At 41.6% G+C, this 21,030-nt stretch overlaps 1 protein-coding gene across 4 annotated transcripts in view; it reads right to left on the bottom strand.

Annotated features, from left to right (window-relative positions):
• Nucleotides 1-21,030, bottom strand: part of rfx2 (regulatory factor X, 2 (influences HLA class II expression)) — a 45,963-nt gene that overhangs the window by 2,390 nt on the left and 22,543 nt on the right. For 3 of the 4 annotated variants that reach the window (XM_058783731.1, XM_058783730.1, XM_058783733.1), the window contains 12 exons: nt 20,617-20,881; nt 18,925-18,999; nt 17,346-17,527; nt 16,949-17,068; nt 9,490-9,611; nt 9,248-9,366; nt 3,231-3,343; nt 2,349-2,506; nt 2,136-2,233; nt 1,374-1,523; nt 1,056-1,264; nt 710-863 (listed from right to left, as the gene is read on the bottom strand). In XM_058783731.1, the coding sequence (XP_058639714.1) occupies nt 710-863; nt 1,056-1,264; nt 1,374-1,523; nt 2,136-2,233; nt 2,349-2,506; nt 3,231-3,343; nt 9,248-9,366; nt 9,490-9,611; nt 16,949-17,068; nt 17,346-17,527; nt 18,925-18,999; nt 20,617-20,881 (1,765 nt within the window). The remainder of the gene's footprint in view (nt 1-709; nt 864-1,055; nt 1,265-1,373; nt 1,524-2,135; nt 2,234-2,348; nt 2,507-3,230; nt 3,344-9,247; nt 9,367-9,489; nt 9,612-16,948; nt 17,069-17,345; nt 17,528-18,924; nt 19,000-20,616; nt 20,882-21,030) is intronic. The other variant, XM_058783732.1, reaches the window with a different exon arrangement.

The following is a 21,030-nucleotide window of genomic DNA, read 5'->3' as shown; positions in this document are numbered from 1 at the left end:
ATAAAATAAATATAATTGTTATTAATATTAATGTATAGATTCAAGTAGAAATGCCTTATTCATTCACAGTCGGGTGGATATAAATATTACTATATAAATTTATTATATAATAATTACAAAATATAAACATTAAATTGATATATTAATATTACCTGATAATAATAATTTAATACATATTAAATTGCAAAAATGTTATATTATTAATATCATTACTATTAGGATGGGTGGATATAATTAATATATCATGAATAATTATTATTAAGATTAACTGTATAGACCGATGGATGCATATATGGATGGATAGATAGATAATAATAAATATAAATATTATTATTTTATCACTATGTATACAGTGAAAAAAAATCTATTGATAATGTAATTCTCTGCATTTAGTATGTTTAATGCTAGTTGGAAAATTAGCCTCAGTAAGAATTCTATTAAACACTTCCACCCCAGAATGCTATTAAACACAATACAAAATTTGAGGTATGACTGAATGGACATTTCAGAAAAATACTCTGCTGACGCATGTATATATGCTCTTGGACACTGTTATTTAAATAAACTCCCTGAAAACACACTTTTCATGCCCGCAATATTTCATTTTCATAAAGAGCCACGGAGCCAAAAGAAACACCTGCATGTGCTCAACTCAAAATACAAGCTGTCAAATTCACGTGTGAAGGTCTGAAACATCAGATCTCCTCACCTCCCCCATGACAGCAATGGGCGTCTCTCCAGTTGCCATGGCGACACGGTGTTCCACCAAATAGAACATGTATTCATCGTAGAGCAGACGGATGAGGTGAAAGGAGCCGAAGCTGGCGGCCGAGCGCAGAGTCAGATCTCTGATCACCATGGAGCTGAAACCAGGGCAACAGAGTTTCATTACAAACTACCACAACAAAACCACAACCAGACGCAGATCCAAGTTCTGCTTTCAATCAGCTCTCTTCAGAAGAACACTTAAGAGGCCCAATCAAATTGATATGAAATAAATGCACTGGAAATACCGCACTATTCGAGTAAAAAGAGTACTCCAGAGAGCCTTGTACCTGTAGAAGGACCACTTGAGCAGGAACTGGCGTGCGGCGCGGGGGAAGCTGGTACTGCCCTCATAGGGCTTTAGCACCTGGTTGACGACGTTATCCAGCCAGGCGGCCCACTGATCCAGAGAGCTCTGCTGCTGCAGGGTCACCTTAAAGTCCTGCTCCAAACGCTGGACGACGCTCTCGTCACACTGGCACACCCAGGACGCCTGCTCCTGTGACAAACATACACACGCAGGGTGAGCAGAACATATCCATGAACCCGAGACAGGAAGTCAAAGTGGTTTTGACGTTCAGAGACGGGGTGTGATGAGAGAGACAGACCTGCACGTTAGCAAAGTCCACTCTGTTGAGGTCGCTGAGCATCTGGTTGATCTGGGACGTGTTCTGCAGGACTGCTCGCGCTGCCTGGGCCAGGTGATTCAGAGAGGTGTAGCGGCGCAGGGTCTGCGCAAACGCGCTCACTACTGCTGCCTGCGCAGGTGACAATAAAACATTAAACAAAAATATCTAAACCTCACATCCTGTATGGAGAGTCACCAAGGTTACACTTAAACACTTTCAAATTGTCACAGGCATAATCCACAAAATATACACTGCTGTAGCATTCAAAAGTTTAGGTTTGCTTTTTTTTTTTTTTTTGGAAAGAAATTAATACTTTCATTCAGCAAAGGTGTATTAATTTGATCAAAAGTGACAGTAAAGACATTTATAGTATAACAAAAGATTTCTATTACAAAAAAAAGCTGTTCTTTTGAATTTTCTATTCATCAAAAAAAAAATTCAAATTTTATTTTATTTTTATTTTTAATTTTAAAAGATTAACCATATTGCTTAATTCACATTATTTGGGGAAAAAACAAGCATATATGGAATACAATTATTATAGAATTTTAGAAAAGCATTTATAAAATAGAATTTCTTTTACAAAAACAAGACATTAAAAAAAAAAAAAAAAATTTTTTTTTTTTTCAAAACATTTTTAATTCTTTTACATTTTTCAGATTTTATTTTTTCCTAGAATTGTGTCTTGTGATTTGGAGAGCACTTTTCAGTAATTGTATCCTTTCAGAAACACACACATACCTTAGTGCGGACAATCTCCTGTGGGTAGTCACTCATGGCTGAGGTCAGCCACCCCTCCAGACTCTTAGCGAAGTTTCTGATAGCTTGAGTGAGGGTGCCTGCAGGATCATATTTCCCATCAGTCATGCACTCAAACATTCTGCTTACAGTACAGCAGCAGCACTGACCCTGGAACAGGTCACAGTAAGTGTGTGTATATGTATAAATACTAACTGGGCACAGGCCGCAGTACATCAGGGATGAGGATCTCCACCAATGCCTGATACAGGATGTGATCACAGCTCCTCATCCACTGCTTGATTGGTTCATATTTACACAGAGCGATCAGCTTCTCTCTGGGGAATCCTCTGATGTCCTCCACATCCTCTTCACTGCACAATACACAATATACATCTTTGAGTCAAGCATATTAAAACAGCTTAAAATGATTTAAAGGATAACATTAATCAATGTATATAAATATTTCCAAAGAAGCGCTCAATGTTTTATTCAGAAAGTTCAATGCCTACACTACAGTCCCAAAGTTTTGAGTTAGTTTTTTTTTAATAATAATAATCTTATTTTATGTTTTTAATTTATTTTTAAAGAAATTTATCATTTTATTCAGCAAGCATGCATTAAACTGACAGTAAAGTAAAGTTACAAAATATTTCAATTTCAAATTAATCATGAATTTAAAAAAAAAAAAATGTATCACGGCTTCTAGAAAGATAAAAGGCAGCAACAACTGTTTTCAACATTGATAAGAAGAAGAAATGTTTCTTCAGCATATTAGAATGATTTCTGAAGGATTGTGTGACAATGAAGACTGGTTTCCCATCACAAAGGACATTTTAAAATATTAAAATAGAAAACATTATTTTAAATTGTGTTATTTCACAAAATTACAAAATTGCACAAAATTACACAAAATTGTTTTTACTGGAATATATATATATATATATATATAACTACAGAGATCTCCATGACGTTCTAAGATTTGATTTATTTCCAGGCCTGAAAAAATAAAAATAAAAATTACCATTTAAAACAATTCTAGACATTTTCAGGTTTTCCATGACTGGGAACCTGTGAAGGTTTACATGACTACGGCACCTGTTAGGAATGGTAGTGGCTCCGTCGCTAGATGGCGCTGTTGAATACCAAAAGGTCTGCCAAAGCTTCTCTATGAGATGGAACTGCAAGTTCATCACTACGTCCAGAGTAGCCTGACAGAGAGAAATCAATTTTAAATGCAAAGTTTGAACATTCTTCCATGCATAAAATCATTCAAACAGGAAAACATTTTCTCCAGATACTTTAAATGCACATCTGACATTAAACACCACTATAATAAGGTATATAATAAATACCACAAATAATGTCGGAACAAAAACACTGATACGCAATGACTTTTTTTGTGGCTTCAAGAAGATCTTGAGAAGCTTCCATTCAAGTTATGATAGCATCAGTGAAATGAGTGTTTTCATTTAGTCTTTCCTGTTGGCATAGACAACTAGATCATCTCAAGTAAGGCCCACTCACGATATCACCGTCCACCTCGCAGTTTAAATGATGAAAACAGCCAGCACTCATTCAGAAGCACCCATCTTGAAGGCAATCCACCTTCTTATATAAACAGTTTAATTGTTATGAACCACATGCAAAAACTCATCTTATATTGAGTTTTATGTCCAAAAAAGGAAGTTTATTCTGTGGTGAGGGTGGTATTTTAGCAAATCGTGACATGCGGAAACAAAAGTAGGTGTTGGTGCTTTATTGGAGAGCAGAAGTGAGAGTGTGGTGAGTTCAGAGTGTTTGTCTCAGTGATTCACACTCGGCTCTCAGATTCTCCTCGATGAGGACACACACTCTTGTATCCAGTTACACAGACACCCCCCCTCACCCCCTCCTCTCGCCGGTCACATGCTATGTTTTGGCTTCCACAGCCAGGTCACCATGGCAACCTTGTTTACCGTTGCCCCAGCAACAGTTCAAACACAGCACTCCAAAACAAAAAGAGAAAATTCTCTTTCCCGGACAAACAAGCTTTCTTACCTTTGTCAAAAGAGGGGAAAAGCACTACAGTACTGCTTCTAGAGAACGAGTCGATGATTTTTAAAGTGTTTTGCAGTTAAAAGTCTGAAAAGTCTGTTTTATAAACTTACAGCCAATTCAGGCAGCACTAAAGGCGTAGAGATGTGACTTCCTGACATGTATCAGCAATGTTGTTGCTCTGCTTTTACTTACAAGTTTGAAGTAAGGGTGGGTGATATGACCAAAATCTTATATCATGATACAAGTCATTTTATTTCAAGGTAACGATATATACCACAATCTAGTTATTTTTGCTTTAAATAAAGTCTTTATATCATAACATTTTTGATAACATAGAAATTTCAGCATTCTTGTCACCAGTGTCAATATCACAAAAAACTAATAGCTTAAAAAAAAAAAAAAACCCTCAACCTCACTCAAGACAACTAAACAGTCGCTGATTAAATAAGAATAAGAAACAAATTACAAGCAAAGTGCTACATACATTGTAAAGCAATCAAATATATAAAAACACTGTATATTCTTCACTGTGTACATTAAATATGTATTTCTTCTTATTAAAGGGGTGGTTGACTGTTTTTTTTCTAGGCTTGATTGTGTTTATGGGGTGCAGTCAAACTTGTGTTCATGCTTCATTTTTTTAAAAAACGCATTATTTTCCCACATAATTTCGCTTTATTCTACACCGCTCTGTACCTTTTCTGATAAACGCCCCGATTATTTCTTGGTTTTATGAAGCCCCTCCCTCAGAAATACACGATGGGCTCAGATTGGTTAGCTGGTTCAGTGTGTTGTGATTGGCTAAACCGCCTCTAGTGTGTGTCTAAACGTCCCGCCCCTCATCTCAGCGGCATGTGCTCCGTTTGTATTGTAAACAATGGCGTCTTCAATACTGCTTATCAATTTGAGCCAGATTGAGACCCAGAGGATATTAGTGAAGAGGACCGCACAGAACCTATGCAAGCACGGCTCTTAATAGTATGTTTTTTGTGTTTGTTGTTGTCTCATACTTTTAATATACGGTTTTATCCTGATTAAAGCTTTAATACAGCACAGCAACCGCACGCGCGTCCATGTATATCGCTTTTCATTGCTATGTGAAAATAAGTGTCTAATTGGAACAGTTTGTTGGAGCTGATCTCAGCCTCTGAATGAGAGAGAGAGATTCACAGCGTGTGCAGAGCAGGGAGATGCGAGGAACAGTATTAAGAACCGCTGCTTTAGAACATGATTTTGAACTTGTGAATCCATTAGAATCATTAGAAGACAGAATCATGATTCATATATGAATAGATTTTTACATGCACCCCTAGTTTTCTCTTCCTCCTCTCTAAAGCAGCACAACATGGCCTCGCCCCCTTTCTTACATGTTCTCGAGGGCGGGGTTTATCTGGGTTTGTGACGTAACCAAGCGGCAACCTCCCGCTCTCTCTCTTGAAACCAACACGGAAGTGACTTAAACTGTAATTTGGCCGCTAGAGGTTGGCTGCAAAAGGAAGTCAATCCCATAGACTCCCCATGTTAAAATGCCCAACTTTACAGCAGAAAAAAAAAACGTTTATAGCCTGGAACCAAAAAATTATTTTGGTCTATATAGCTAATTTTGCCCTTCATGACAACTGTGAGGGGGTGAATTTTTTTAATAACTCATCTGTTTAAATTCTATCAAGCCTTAAAGTTTGGCATAATTAAGGGCGTGGCCACTTGAGTGACAGGTGGATTGCCGTGGCCGTCACCACTGTCGCGCTTGGCGGGCGTGGTTTCAGCAACCAGCTCCACCCATATCCCGCCTTTTTGTCCATTTTCGATTATCCGGGAGTGACGCACGCCGTCTCTGCGCACTTTGAGCTTCAAAAATGCTCTTCAGGAACCTACGGGTGACGTCACCGACACCACGTCCATTTTTTTTCCCAGTCTATGGACGTAACGGACCTGGGAAGTAACTCGTTGTAGTCCCTAGGAGCCGTTTTTGTAGGCATTAAACTGCCAGCATTTTAAAAGACGATATCTCCGTTTGCATTGAACTTTGCAGATATCGTTTATGCTCAAACAGCCACATTACACACTAACTAATATTAAAAATTGAAATCGCAATCAACCATCCCTTTAAAGTTACAAATGCGATTTAGTCAAGAGAAATTAGAGGTTTTCTCTATTTTGTTGTTTGATTAACATGAATGACAGACAGCAGCAATATTAGACTGCTGTCACTTTAAGAGCTGCCCGGATACAATATTCTGTTAGACGTGTTTTTCCTTTATCAGCTGTTTGCTTTCACTTAAGGCCCAAATTATTGTGTTTACATGGATATTTGCAAAGACTGGCATTTTGACACATAAAAGTGTATTTAACTGTTCAAGACCTATAAAGCGGCAAAAATAACTCAAAGTTCAATACTCCTGCGCTCTATGAGCACCGTCTTCACATGCGTGCGCCTCTCTGACAGCGCTCAGAAACAGACATTTGGCTATATGCGCGCCTCTCAGACAGCACACACTCATATAGCCAAAAGAGTTCTCTTTCACTGCTCTTTTATTCAACCGCGATAGAGACAACAGTCCAAAATCTCTATCAGTTGACAGTTATACCGGAATATCAACCACCCCTAGTTTGAAGATTATCATTTAAGATTTAAGTGATTTTCCAACAAATTTAAATTTTTTACGTTTTCACTGCCTGACAAACAACAAATTAAAAGTGACAGAACATTTTGATGTTTTTAGCCCTATACACGATGAAATCTCATTGGTCCAAAATCCCACTGCACATAAATGTGTATTAAGCACACAAAAACCCACATTTCCGATTGCCTGTGATTGTGTTGAACAAAGTTTGTCACTGGAACCTGGTTAATACAATATTAGTTTAACGAGAGTGAAAATAAAAGAGACTCCGAATACAGAATCACTTTCATTTGAACAATAAGTTCATTAAGTTCATAATTTGTGTGGTAGAATTAAAGCTCTTTACTTTTATACTTATTTGTCAGGAGCGAGGAGCACACAAAAAAAGCCACAGCCAGAGGGCAAAGATCCTGCTGGATAAAAGGTTAATTGGAAAGACTGAAAACTCCTAGTCTGAGGAATGAAAGAAACCCAGGAACAAAAAGGTGTGCAGTGGATGGGGAGGGACAGAAAGAGAGAGAGAAAAAGAAAACAAGAGCTCTAACATGGCAGAAATGACATTAAAAGTGAGAGCTATGAAATGAAGATGGGCTGAGTCCATCTGTCAAAATATTGAGAGCAGTGCTATACTCCGACTGTAATGAGACCAGCCGCGTTCTGAAAGTAAAACTCAAGAACATGTCAAACTAGAAACTCCGTCAGAAGAAAGTACGAGAGGAAGGTGGAATACTAAGAAAGAGGCCATCAACAGCAGAGAGAGGGTTTTTCCTTTTGCACAGTTCCTCATTGCCTGCAGCTAAACTGCTGCAAACACAAATGAAGTGCTGTTTATTCTTTCATTAAAACACACTGAAACTGAAAGTAAAACTTACGAGAAAGAGGTTGTTGCGATTAAAATTGTTCTATAAAAGGTTTAGGATTATGAATAGATTATAATATTTATTTTCCTTTCTGGACAGTGTGATGAAGCAAAACATTTTTATTATGAGAGCTCACAGGGAAGAAATCTAATCTCTCTGAAAACACTCCCTTTTCAGCACATAAAATCAGGAGTTGCTTCCTTTCATGAATACTAAATTATTTATCTACTAACTTCCGAAGATAATATAGTCACAGAAAGAACAGATTCTTTTTTATATTTTTAGGAGCCATCATACTTTTCAAAGCATTATGCTATTACTATATTACTCCTACAACTACTATTATTATTGTTGTTGCTGTTATTATACATATACACTACCATTTAAAACCTTTGGGGTCGGTAAGCTTTTTAAATGATTTTGAAAGAAGTGTCTTATTTAGTTTTATTCTTAAGTGAAATATTTTTACAATTCAAAATAACCATTCTATTATTCCATTTTACTATATTTTAAAATGCAATTTATTCCTGTCAGATGATCCTTCTGAAATCATGCTGGTTTAGTGATCAACATTTTTTCATCAATGTTAAAAATAGTTGTGTTTAATACTGTTTGTGGAAACTGTGATAAAAAAAATAAAATAAAAATAAAAAATCAGAATTTTTAAATCAAATTGAACCATTTATTTGAGAAAAAAAATAATAATTTTGTAGCATTATAAATGTGTTTACTGACACTTTTGATCAATTTCATGCATCCTTGCTGAAGTATTAATTTCTTTCTTTCTTTTTTTTTAAACCTACTGACCTCAAAGTTTTGAACAGTAGTGTAGTAATAATTTATAATCAATTTGTGTCTGTATTAAACACAGACAGTCCTGCTGGGGTTTTTGCAAACTTTCAGACTGTTCTCAAGTTTTCAAAATCTTCAGAAATCACAAAATAGAATTAAATTACTATTACTATTATAAAATGTCAAAATAAATAAATGTATAGTTAAATATAATGCAGTTAACAAATTAACTTCAACAGAGACTGACACATAACAGAAAATATTCACAGGCTATGAAAGAACATTGTTCATATAATATCATTATCTGAGAGATGTTGCAGGTGCTTTGTTTTGCTTATTCTAGCTGACAAGGCTCACATTCATGGAGGAAAATGTGATACATTGTTGCAAGAAAACTGGCTTGGATAGATTAGTGTAACTATTTGCTGTGGTGCATTTAATTCATTAATGTAATTCTTTAACATTCTTATTATTCAATAGTCATACAGTACATTCTTGTGTACTTGATATGATATGTACTCTCTCACTCAGATGCTGATTAATTCATATACACATTTCCATTATTTACTTTTACTTGCACACTATTTTCAAATTATTAAATGGTGTACAGTAAGCGAGAGTTTACCTCAGCTAGGCTTTCTGTTTAATTTTCTAAAGATAGCTTTTAAGGAGTTGCTTCCTTGCCATGAAAACTGTGAAGCTCTTCCTTCCATTGGGAGCTTTGCATGATTGTATCATCACACTCTTTTTGTCTTGACAAAAAAAAAAAAAAAAAAAATTCCATAACAGTGTGCAGTACCTCACAGTGAATCCTGTAGTTGCTCTGTAGCTTTTTCACATCGTTCGTGCTGATTGGCTCAGGCAGAGGACAGGAGCCCAGATCAGGAGAAGGGAAGGGGGGCAGGACGTGAGACACATCTGCCACAACATACACAAAACATGCACATTTAAAGTTTGTTGTTCCTTTATTCTAATGATTTTGATGTGATTGTATGTAAATTAAAATCAAGTATACTAAATCTTATCAGGGAGGAGGTTTACCAATGTACTGCTGGTGATGCTGGCTCTGTGCTGCCACACTCTGCTCAGGGGTGCTGGACAAGTGCTGGGAGCCGCTGTTCAGACTGTCCCCCATCCCATCCATCTTGTGAAAGGGCTTAAACCTGGATACAGGAAATAGCAACAGGAAGAATAAATGCAGAATTCACTACTGGGGATTATAGAGGATATGACTAAGAGCGAGACAGAAGACCATTTTCCATCAGGATGCAGAGCCAGTGTCCAATATGAAGCTTTTCTATGCATTTCCGGATGCAAAAAAAAAAGGAAAAAAGTGGTTCTTGCACTTAAATCTGTATAGATAAAATCATGTGTGTTAATTAATTATTAATTTCAATAATAGAAACACAATTACTCTGCGGACCCGGATACGGGTCCAAAATCACGTAAAAAAATGTTTATGCTTCATTTACATAGTCTTCCTTATATGGTGTCAGCCCATATATGGTCTCATATGGTTTTCATTACAAGGAATACCATACTTTTGGTTTTATGATACATAAAGCAGTAAAATTAAGCTTGGAAATGTATTCGTCCCACACACGAATTTCCACCTAATGATTGCGAAGATTTTTTCCTAAGAATGTGTATTTTTTATATTTTTCACAATACAGTCAAGTCATATATCACAAGAAAGCTCTCATTCTCAGGTATCTGAATAGACAGATAATATATTTCATTGTGTGACAATCACAGATCGAATGATCTTCAATAGAACCGCGATGTGAAATTTCTCACCTTTTCGCAAACTTTGTTTTTGTCATTTTCCTACTCGTACTACTGCTTCAGTCAGCCGTAAACAGCCACAAACTCTATATTATCTTTTAGATTAGGAGCTTTTCTTTCAAACGAGACCATTTTCACGTTTCTGCGTGCTTCCAAAGCTGAGAAATTGTCGTTTGTTCCAGATGCGCACCAGACACACTTTTTGCCAAACACGCGCTCTCCAAAACAGAAGCGCTCTGGTGAAGCAGCTCTGATAATCTACAACTCTCTGCTGCTCAGGGGCTTCAATAGGTCAGACTGCATGTCGCTCTAGCCCTCCAGCCAGTCAGAGGTGTCAGAGGTGACACCTCTGGGTCAGCAGAGGGGAGGGTGCGCGCAGAGCGAGAGAGCGTGTCCGGATCAGTGCGGAGGCTGTATTCCGGCAGGGATATGTAGTTCATTGGAGTGTTTTGAAGACGGGAATGGCACTGTGGAAGGCTAACACATCGGCGTCGCGGATAAAGCCATCTTTGGATATAAAAATATAAGTTATAGATGAAGAACGTTCAGCTGCGCCGTGGAGAGCAGAGGGTGTGCGTCTGGTGAGCGTGTTAGAGCGCTTTTTCCTCCTTTTTTTGATAAAATCTTTATTGTGAAACATGAAAGCACAGCTAACAGTCTGATGAACTCTTTATTGATAGAAAAGTACAGTACAAGATGCATTTCAGTAAATATACATAGATTAATACAGCGCAGTGTGGATGAACAGGTATTTGTTTGTTTCATGTTCTGAAGATCAGATAGCAGCCACAGACAGCTGGAGCAGTATGGAGGAGCTGTTATTTCATCTCCAAAAGGCATGCAGATGATGCAGAGCTCAGGTGAGGCTCCAAACAGAAGAGCAATACAGAATGCACATAAATGGAGTGATATAAAGCTGGATGATGTGGATTCTATTTTAGATTGTGATCGACTAGATATATTTTGTAATTTATACAGTCTTGTATAATTCACTCAATTTCAATAAAATTTCACTATTGCATCAATTTAATTATTAAATTACTTAAATTATTTCCAAAGTTAAAATAGGTTCCCTATCTGTCGGTCACTATGAGCTATGTCGTGACAACATTAGGGGATTCACTTGGGAGCCCCAATCATCTCTGACTTTAAGAGAAAACGCCAATGAATATTGGCTAGTGGCTTTTGCATACCCGAGCCACTCCCCATGCACACGGGTATAAATAGGCGACAGGTGCATCCACTCATCAGATTTTTGCTTCGGAGCCGAATGGATGAAAGTGTTGATCTCCACAAAGCCATTCATCAATCTGTCTGGAAGCTGTTCTGGTTGGCGTTATGGTGCGAACAACAGTGTCCCTGTCCCTGCCACGATCGTTGTCTTCAGTGCCGTGCTTCCTTTTCCGGCTGGAAGCTGCTCGTCCACTTCACTACCCTTGATGGCGGGGCGGCTAGGGGGGTACGTTGACATTCCCCTGGTGGAGAGTGCGATTGGGGTGCACCTGTGCCCACAAAATGCCGCCACTTGGAGGAATCGTCTTCGTCTACCGTCCAAAGCCTGTAAACTGACAGTGCTGCGGGCCAAGCCACCTCTGCCCTGCATGCCATGGCTAACCTGCGAGCACACCAAGCCAAGGCACGAAAATGCACGCGGGTAGTACCAACCCGAGGTTGATGCAGGAGTGCTTGGCAACTGACCTCGCCCTATGGGTGACGAAAGTCGCAGTGCGGTCCCTCAGGAAGGTGATGTCTACACTTGTGGCCCAAGAGCGCCATCTATGGCTCAGCTGGACTGTTCGGCGACACTGTTGAGGACTGTGCCCAGCAGTTCTCAGCAGTACAGAAGAAGACTGAGACCATCCAACACACCTTGCCGCACTCAACGTGATGCACCATCTGCCACCACCCCAAGTCTGCTCGTTGCTGTGGGCGCCCTCCTGCATCCTCCAGAGCTGCTCTGCCCAGTGCTGAATCATCACCTCGGCCAGCACGTCAAGCCTCTTGCAGGAGTGCGGCGCCCCTGTGTCACAGCTGGCCCCGAAATAGTCCAGGGAGGCGATAAAGCGGCCCTGACACGGGCAACCCGGGGATGTGGGAAGTTGCTCTCTCTCGGGAGACAGCGAGGACAGCGCCATTCCTTTCCCCGGAGGAGGGTCGGGTGGAGAACAATTTATTCTAATCTGCTGTCCACATTGTCAAATAAAAAGCAATTTCCTTTTGCTCCGGGTTCTCAGGCTCGCGGGCTGACAGTGTGCGACGCACTGCCACCTCACTCTTGCCCACAACGCCCCCCTCTTGCCAGCGGCCAAGAGACTGCGGTTGGGAGATGCAATGCCTCCCCACGCAGTCCCTCCGGGGACCCAGGGAGTTCTGCTGTGGTCAGTCAGAACGCAACGCCTTCTGTACCATCCAGCTCTGCTCCCCTCTGCTGCATTATCTGTATGTCGATTGTCCCTTTGGTGCCACTCGCATGGAGTTTGGGGTATGGTTTGCGCTGCCCAACCCGTCCTGCTGGCTCATTTGCACAATCCGACTCAGCTATGTGATTCAGTTCACCAGGCAACCTCCCACATTCAGCAGCGTTCTCAAGACTTCGGTGGCAGTCCGAGATGCACCCTTTTTGCTCGAGGAGATTGCGGTCCTCCTGGCAAAGGTTGCAATCGAGCCGGTCCCTCCAGCCGAGATGAAGCAGGAGGGTTTTTTTACAGCCCTTCCTTCATCGTACCCAAGAAAAGCGGTGGCCTCCGGCCAATCCTTGATCTGCGAGTCTTGAATCGGGCCCTGCACAAGAAAGAGCAAAGAGCAAGCTCTCCCCCGTGCAGAGAAACTCTTTTCTCAGTATGGAGTTAGACTCAGTGAGTGTGGTGGCACGTCTCAACAACGAGCGTGCCCAGTCCGTGCTGAACTGCCTGAGTTCCTTCAGAGGCAGGATGGTGGTAGCACTGAAACACTTTCAGAGGCTCCTGGGGTATATGGCATCCGCAGCTGCGGTCTCGCTGCTCGGATTGCTTCATATGGGACCACTTCAGCACAGGTTACACTCCTGAGTCCCGAGGTGGGCATGGCGCTGCGGTATAGTTCGCGTGACCATCACGCCAATGCATTGCCGATCATTCAGCCCCTGGACCTTGTCTTTTTAAGGGTCGTAGTGCCCTTAGAACAAGTGTCTCGTCATGTCGTTGTCATGATGGATGCCGCCAATGCGGGCTGGTGCACTACATGCAACAGGCAGGCAGCCTTGGGGTTCTGGACAGGGCCTCGACTGCTTTGGCACATCAACTGCCTCGAGTTGCTGGCAGTGCTACTAACCTTGCAGCGGTCCGGCCTAGCATGTGTTGGTCCACACGGACAACATTGCGACTGTCTCGTACATCAACCAGCAAGGTGGTCTACGATCACGTCGCATGTCACAACTCGCCCGCCATCTCCTCCTCTGGAGTCAGACCTAGTGCAAGTCACTGCGCGCCATCCACATCCTGGGGGAGCTCAATCGTGCAGCCGATGTGCTCTCATGACAGCTCACTTTCCCTGGAGAATGGTGACTCCACTCTGAGACGATCCGGCTGTTCTGGAGTCGATTCGGGGAAGCTCAGGTAAACTTGGTTGCCTTCCACGAGTCCTCCCACGGCCAGTTGTATGACTCCTTGACCGAGGCCCCCTCGGCATGAACGCACTGGCACACAGCTGGCCATGGGCTTTACGCAAGTTTGCACTTCCCCCAGTAAGCCTTCTCGCACAGACACTGTACAAGGTCAGCGAGGACGAGGAACAGGTCCTGCTGGTTGCGCCGTATTGGGCTACCCGGACCTGGTTTTCGGAACTCATGCTCCTCGTGACAGCCCCTCCTGGCACATCCCTCTGAGGAAGGACATCCTTTCTCAGAGGCCTGGCACTATGTGGCACCCATGTCCAGATCTTGACCATGTGTGGTTCTTGGATGAGACGCGGCAGACTTGAGTGTTTTGTCCACCAGCGGTGGAAGACACTTGTTGCTCAGGCCAGAGCCCTCTCTACGAGGCGAGCTCTTGCCTTGGAGTGGAGTCTGTTCGCGGTCTGGTGTTCTTCTCACCGAGAAGATCCCCGAAGATGCACGATTGGAGTAGTGCTTTCTTTCCTGCAGAAAAGGTTGGAGCGTAGGCTGTCACCCTCCACCTTGGAAATGTATGTGGCTGCTACCACAGCACATCACGATGCAGCGGACGACTGGTCCCTGGAAAAGCATGATCTCATCGTCAGGTTCCTGAGGGGTGCCAGAAGGTTAAATCCTCCTAGGTCACCCCTGGTGCCCCTCTGGGATCTCTCTATCATCCTGGCTGGACTTCAGAGGGGTCCCTTTGAGCCGCTGGATTCAGTCGAGCTGAAGTTTCTGTTTGCTAGGACAGCGCTCCTGACCGCACTCACTTCCATCAAGAGGGTCAGGGACCTCTAAGCATTTTCGGTGAGCTAAGAGTGCCTACTCTCACGTTGTCCTGAGACCCTAGCCTGGATACGTGCCCAAGGTTCCCACCACGCCCTTCTGCGATCAGGTGGTGAACCTGCAAGCACTGCTCTCGGAGGAGGCAGACCCAGCCTTGGCGTTGCTGTGTCCCATAAGAGCGCTGCGCATATACGTGGACCGCACCCGGAGCTTTAGAAGCTCTGAGCAGCTCCTTGTCTGCTACGGATGTCAGCAGAAAGGGAAGGCTGTCTCCAAGCAGAGGTTGGCCCACTGGATAGTGGATGCCATCGCCCTGGCGTACTAATCTCAAGGCAAGCCGTGCGCCCTGAGGGTGAGGGCTCACTCCACATGGAGTGTTGCATCCCACCATGCGTTGGCGCACGGCGCCTCTCTGGCAGACATCTGTAGAGCTGCGGGCTGGACGACACCGAACACCGTCGTGAGATTTTACAGTCACCCTGTTGAGCCAGTTTCTTCCCATGTGTTGGGTAACAGGTAACTGGCCGGTGTCATGCTTGTTGCACCATTCCTCCTCACCCGGGGATACGAGCGCCTTTTTCCTCCTCCAGTTCAGTTCCCCGGACAGCGAACCCTGGTGGAGTTCCTCCAGCACCCCCGGCAGTCAGACTGGGCGGAGCAGTCTGACGCCAGGCCCAGTATTGGTGTTAGCTCGCCCGGGTCTCCGGTCAGCCCCTGTACTGGGCTAGGTGTCCGTATGGCTTGATTCCCTACGGGCAATCCCATATGTGTATTCTTCCAAGGTAAGGTTTCCCTTTGTAAACCCGTGTCTTCCCTTTGACAGAGCACTCTGTCAGGCTCTGTTGGCGGTGGTTCCATCCCTACTCTCAGGTAGGACCTGCCTCAGAGGCCCATTCCATATGTAGTACTGCCCCAGGCCTGGGTCAGTCCATATCAGGGTCTCCACATGTCACCTCCCTACGGGCAGGATGTGGCCTCCGTAGCGCCCTTCTCCAGAAGGCCCGCTTCCCCGTCGTTACTGCCAAGCTGTAACAACAAATAGGAAAGACTTGAAGCAATCTTTTGTTGAAGGTCGAAATACCTTCCAATTTCTGTGGTGAAAGGAACAGCGGCTTGGCTATCTCCAGCAGCGATGTACTCACCTGTGGCCCCCGGGGTACCAATGTCAGCGAATTTGCGCTGGGACAATGGGAAGGTTACGACCCTTGCATGGCATTTGTCTGTCACGCGCTTGCTTGTCAACATCTGCAATGCCATAAGGTTGTGACGGGGTTCAGGTTGTGGCGCTTTCCATAGACCCCTAATGTCATCACGACATAACTCGTAGTGACCGACAGAGAGGGAACGTCTCGGTTGCGTATGTAACTCTCGTTCCCTGATGGAGGGAACGGAGACGTTATGTCCCCATACCACAATCTTGAAACCATCGCTGGGTGCCAGGGACACGTTCTCGGCTCCTCAGCGTAAAACCTGATGAGTGGATGCACCTGTCGCCTATTTATACCCGTGTGCACGGGGAGTGGCTCAGGTATGCAAAATTCACTAGCCAATATTCATTGGCGTTTTCTCTTAAAGTCAGAGATGATTGGGGCTCCCAAGTGAATCTACTAATGTCGTCACGACATAACGTCTCCGTTCCCTCCATCAGGGAACGAGGGTTACGTACGTAACTGAGATATTCTCAACTCATTTCTGTGTGTTATTTTAGATACTATTCGTTCTTATTAATATTGTGAATTCATTTTTATTTTTATACTTTGTTTTCATTCTAATTTTTGTGAAGGTTTTAGTAATTTAGCTGTTTTTATCATTTTTGTCTATATAATATTTGTTTATTTATTTATTTATAATTTTAATTATTTTAGCACATCAAATTTAAAAGAAAAAGAAAAATGCTGATTTGGCAACTAACTGAAATAAAATTAGTCTGAATTTTATTTTAATTTTATTTCACTTGAAATATATTGTGTCAAGTGACGTTTTTTTTTTTTTTTTCAGTTTTAATTAATTAATTAATTAATTAATTTTAGTTTTTAAATTAACTATATTTACCCAGGTCTGAATGGAGAGAAAACTGGGGTGTAAGTGTCCATCTATTCGGCCAGTGTGGGAATCAATTACATACTGACTTAATAAACGAAGGAAAAACAAAAAAACAAAGCTCTAGCAGGATCTGAACAATTGAGTGAGACATGCACACACAAACACACAGATCCTGATGGCAAAGAAGAAGTGACTGGGATATGAGATAAAGATTGCGTGCAAGTGAGAAGGAGAGAAAGGGGATGCTTATTTCACCTCTGTTTCTGATGGACAGGTTGTTGTCTCATTGCCATGTACTGCGTGTCCTCCTGCAAGCGGTTGAGAGGTGAGTCAGGCTTCAGACGAATACCGTAATAATGGTATTTTGAGTTCCCCCTGAGACACACACACACAAACACACACAGACAAAATGAGCCATCACATTTTTTTATTCCAGCAAGAACACACCACAGTTTGAGACTGTACGTCATTTATTTCAGTCCATCATCTCATGATCATTCTTTAAGCATTAGACGAGTGTCTGCAGTAAATCCACTCAATGTTCTTCTCTGTGCTGCTGTGGGTTTGAGACTAGATTGTGCTTTTCTTTTGAGATTAGATCAGCTGTTAATGTACTTTATAGATTAGCTATATTTTGGGGGTGTTGTCTGACCTGGTGCCAAGTCGGCGTGTGCGAAGGCCCATGAAGACAGATCGGATGAGTTTGCCAAAAGAGGCAGCATTAACCGGATCCAGTTTTTGCTCCTGACAGTGTCTCAGATAGTGGTTATACAGAGAGCTCCGCGGCAGACTCACACCCTCAGCCGTCTCATAATTGTCCAACAGCCACTGCAACTGTACACACACACAGCCAATGAATATATAGCAAGCTTAAATTCTTCAGTTTTCCCCACAAAATAATAGCATAAACAAAACCACAAATAACACTTCTTCATACATACTGCCTATTCATATTAATTACCATATTCATTTGACAATAACACCCTAATGTGATCAAGATTTTTAGTGAATAACTTTTTTTTTTGAGAATCAAATACATGTTTAAGTTCCTCACACAAACCTACTGTACTGTATATTACACAAATTCACATTTTCTTTTCTATAGAAGAAAATGTGTCAAAAGTTTGGAAGTGTTGTTTTAGTATTACTTACAAACTACAGTATTTATTACTACTTTGATTCAGCTTTTTTTTTATTCAAGTTTAACAAGTGAATTTGTGCTTTTTTATTTTTTAATAGTGTTTATGTTTTTGATTAGTTTGTTTTTTAAATGGTTCTATTTAGCTTTATTTTTATTTCAGTTTTATAATTTTAGTAACAGTACTAGTAATTAGTTGCTGTAGTCAGCAACATTTCTAATGTTCATTTAATATTTATAATATTTCTATTTTATTTTAGCTTTATATCAATTAACACCATTTTTAACAGTTTTAGTTAACAATAGCAACACTGAAACAACATGAGGCTGGGTAAACAACAAAACTGAACCATTTCTTTAAAAAAGTTAGATGAATGGATTATAAAAATTTAGTCAAATATTTTATAAACATGCAAGGGATGGGGTGTGTGTTGAACTTAAAGGCCTTTCTTGGGCAATTTTGTGGGCAATTCCACACAAGCCTCCTGATAATTGAGGAACAACATGGGAGAGGGAGTTTTACAAGCCTCTGTTTGAAATGAGTGAGAGGGACTAATAATTGCCAATCTGTGAGGATCAAATTAGGCCCTCCACTGACACACTGATAGCAGCATTATATCAGTCTCATCTAAGCACTGACGCAAGAAAAGAGTATTTGTATAAGTGTAAATATTCATACCCTTAAATTGAGGCGTCTGTCTACAATTAGATGTGAATGTTCTGGACTCAAGAGCTCAGAGCCACTTCAGACTCCAACTGCTTCAACTTAGATACGACTCCCTGGCAATTTAAGATTAAAATAGAAATATAAAATCTTTAAATATAAGTTTAAGTGTTTGATATTCAGGGGTAAATCTCACACATATAAACATGGTGATCCCTGAGATGTTGACTTGAATCAGTGGTGTCATGTAAATGCAGGGGGTCTGAGGGCGCTCTAAACCCAAAACACACAGAGCGAGGGGCCGTTCTGGAAAAAGCATGCTCACAGCAGCAGTGAAAAGCAAAGCAAAGAGGCAGGCAGGATGAACTAAGCCTTTTTTTTCAGGATTTGTTCCAGTTTCAGTAAAGTTTTTTTCCCAGTTTGACTTACATGGCTGTTGAGCAGGCTGCTTTTGTGAGTGGCAATCCCTTCTGACTTTTGGAGGTTTTCAATCGCCACTTCAAGCTGAGGAAAAGTAGGAGCATGCAAGACATGAAACGGGGGAAGAGAAGGAAAAAAACGGAGGGGGTGGAATGTTGGGGAGGATAACAGGGAGGGAGAAAAAAACACAAAAAACAGAAAAGGAAATCAGTCTGTTAGCTGCAGCCGGACTTTGAGCATTTCCATTACAGTCTGTCAGTGTTTGCAGCCACATTCATTATGGGTGGACAAAAAGCATGCAAATGTGAGGAACTCAGAGGGTTACGCCACTCTTCCTGTCTCGGCCTCATATATGCTAATGAGCCGCGCACACAGGGCGTGAGGTCAGGCTACTCTCAAACACATGAGACAAACTCTCTAGCCACTTCTGAAATCACACAGTTAGCGGGGTTGTGCCCTCTGCATAGACACTGTCGCATTTAACGCGTGACGCTGAAAAAGCAAATTTAATTTGACTCTAATAAACATGTTTTTCTGCAGGTATAGTTTCTGCTATTGCATTCATTAACTGGACTGTTTTTTTCCATAGTGGGCATGAAAAAATATACAATTTCAAAAGTTAGAATAAAGAGATTGAGAAGAAAAGATTAGAGGGAGATAAAGATTTAAAGAGGCAGAGAGAGAAAGTTTTGGCAGAGTGGCAAAACTTATAAAGAGAAAGAGGGAGACAGGGAGAAAAAAAAAAAAAAACAGGCATCCTTCCAAGTCTTTAAAAGGCTCCCGAGGGCCCTTGGCCAAATGGTAATGAGCCCCAGGGGTTGCTTTGTTTCGGAGGCCACTCAAGTGGCTGTGAAAACTGCTAAAACAAGGCAGAGCTGGATTATTTAGAGGCAGTCGCCTCCTTAAGCCCTGTCCCTACTTCCAGCCCTCCTCATAAACTAGCACACTGTGGAAAAAAAGCTGCACTCTGATGACAGTGTGTGTCATCCCTTCTCTACAGAGTATTGGTAAGGGAAAAAATGTGTTTGCATGATTAATCTGTGACGTTACCGTTTCAGAAATGCACATAATAGCAAAAACTTTTGTCTTAGGGAATGTAAATTGAGCTCTGTCAACATCATCTGAGACATATTGCGGATTACCACAGAAAGTAATTTTGACTCATCCTTCAGTTTGAAAAAAAAAAAAAAAAGGAAAAAAAGGAAAAAAAAAAACAATTCTAGAGGAGACATGAGCAGAAATGCAGCCTGTATATTTATGTTACAATGGTATCATTTCTTTCGCACAAAAATTCTCTTTCGGTTTTATTTCTGCCTATTTTTCTAGACGGGTAAACTTCAAGTTATGCTTTACTGACTTAATTCTCTGCATAAACATTCTGGTATCCTTGCACATATCAGGCAAGCATTAAAATATCAGAAACAATTTTGAAAAGACAATGTTAGTGCATTTTTGTTAGCTGTAGTACAATTTTTGTTAGCTTTTATAAACTGAGGGATGAGTTGCAATTTTTTTTCTGTTAAAAGACATGGAAAGCACATTCCTGTCACACATCATCTAAACAATAAACAGCATTATAAGACTGTGCTCACATTTCCAAAACCACAGCTTTCTAAGAGCTCAAAGTAACTGAGACTAAAAACTCCCCTCCCATGTCACTAGTGGATCAGTCTTGAGGGATTTCAGCACAGCGAACCATACCATAGCGGATGAGGAGCGTGAGGAGTGAGAGGTGTGGTGGCGGCTGCTGTCCATCCCGCCGTGGATCAAGTAGGCACTGCCGCTGGAAATGATCTGACTGCTGCCCACGTCCATGGCGATTCCCACCATGCTGTGGGTGGGCACTCCGCCAGCAGAGGAGACGACGGTAGTAACCTGAGTACCACCTGCTTGAGTGTCAAAATAGGTGCTTCCGCTGCCCTGTCCGTACAGCTGGGACTCTGGGTTGTACGAGTATGCAGTACGACTGAAGAAAAAAGACGAAGACAGTAATGTTCAATGTTTAACACAATCTCAACTTTCAAAGAACATCTTTTGATTGTCAACTTTTCAGCAGTATTTAACATAAGTTGGATTTGATCTGGACTTCATCTATATCCTGAATAAACATCTTTC

The sequence above is a fragment of the Onychostoma macrolepis genome, chromosome 08 (genome assembly GCF_012432095.1).
Source record: "Onychostoma macrolepis isolate SWU-2019 chromosome 08, ASM1243209v1, whole genome shotgun sequence".
NCBI lineage: Eukaryota > Metazoa > Chordata > Actinopteri > Cypriniformes > Cyprinidae > Onychostoma > Onychostoma macrolepis.
This window is presented reverse-complemented; position numbering and strand designations above follow the sequence as displayed.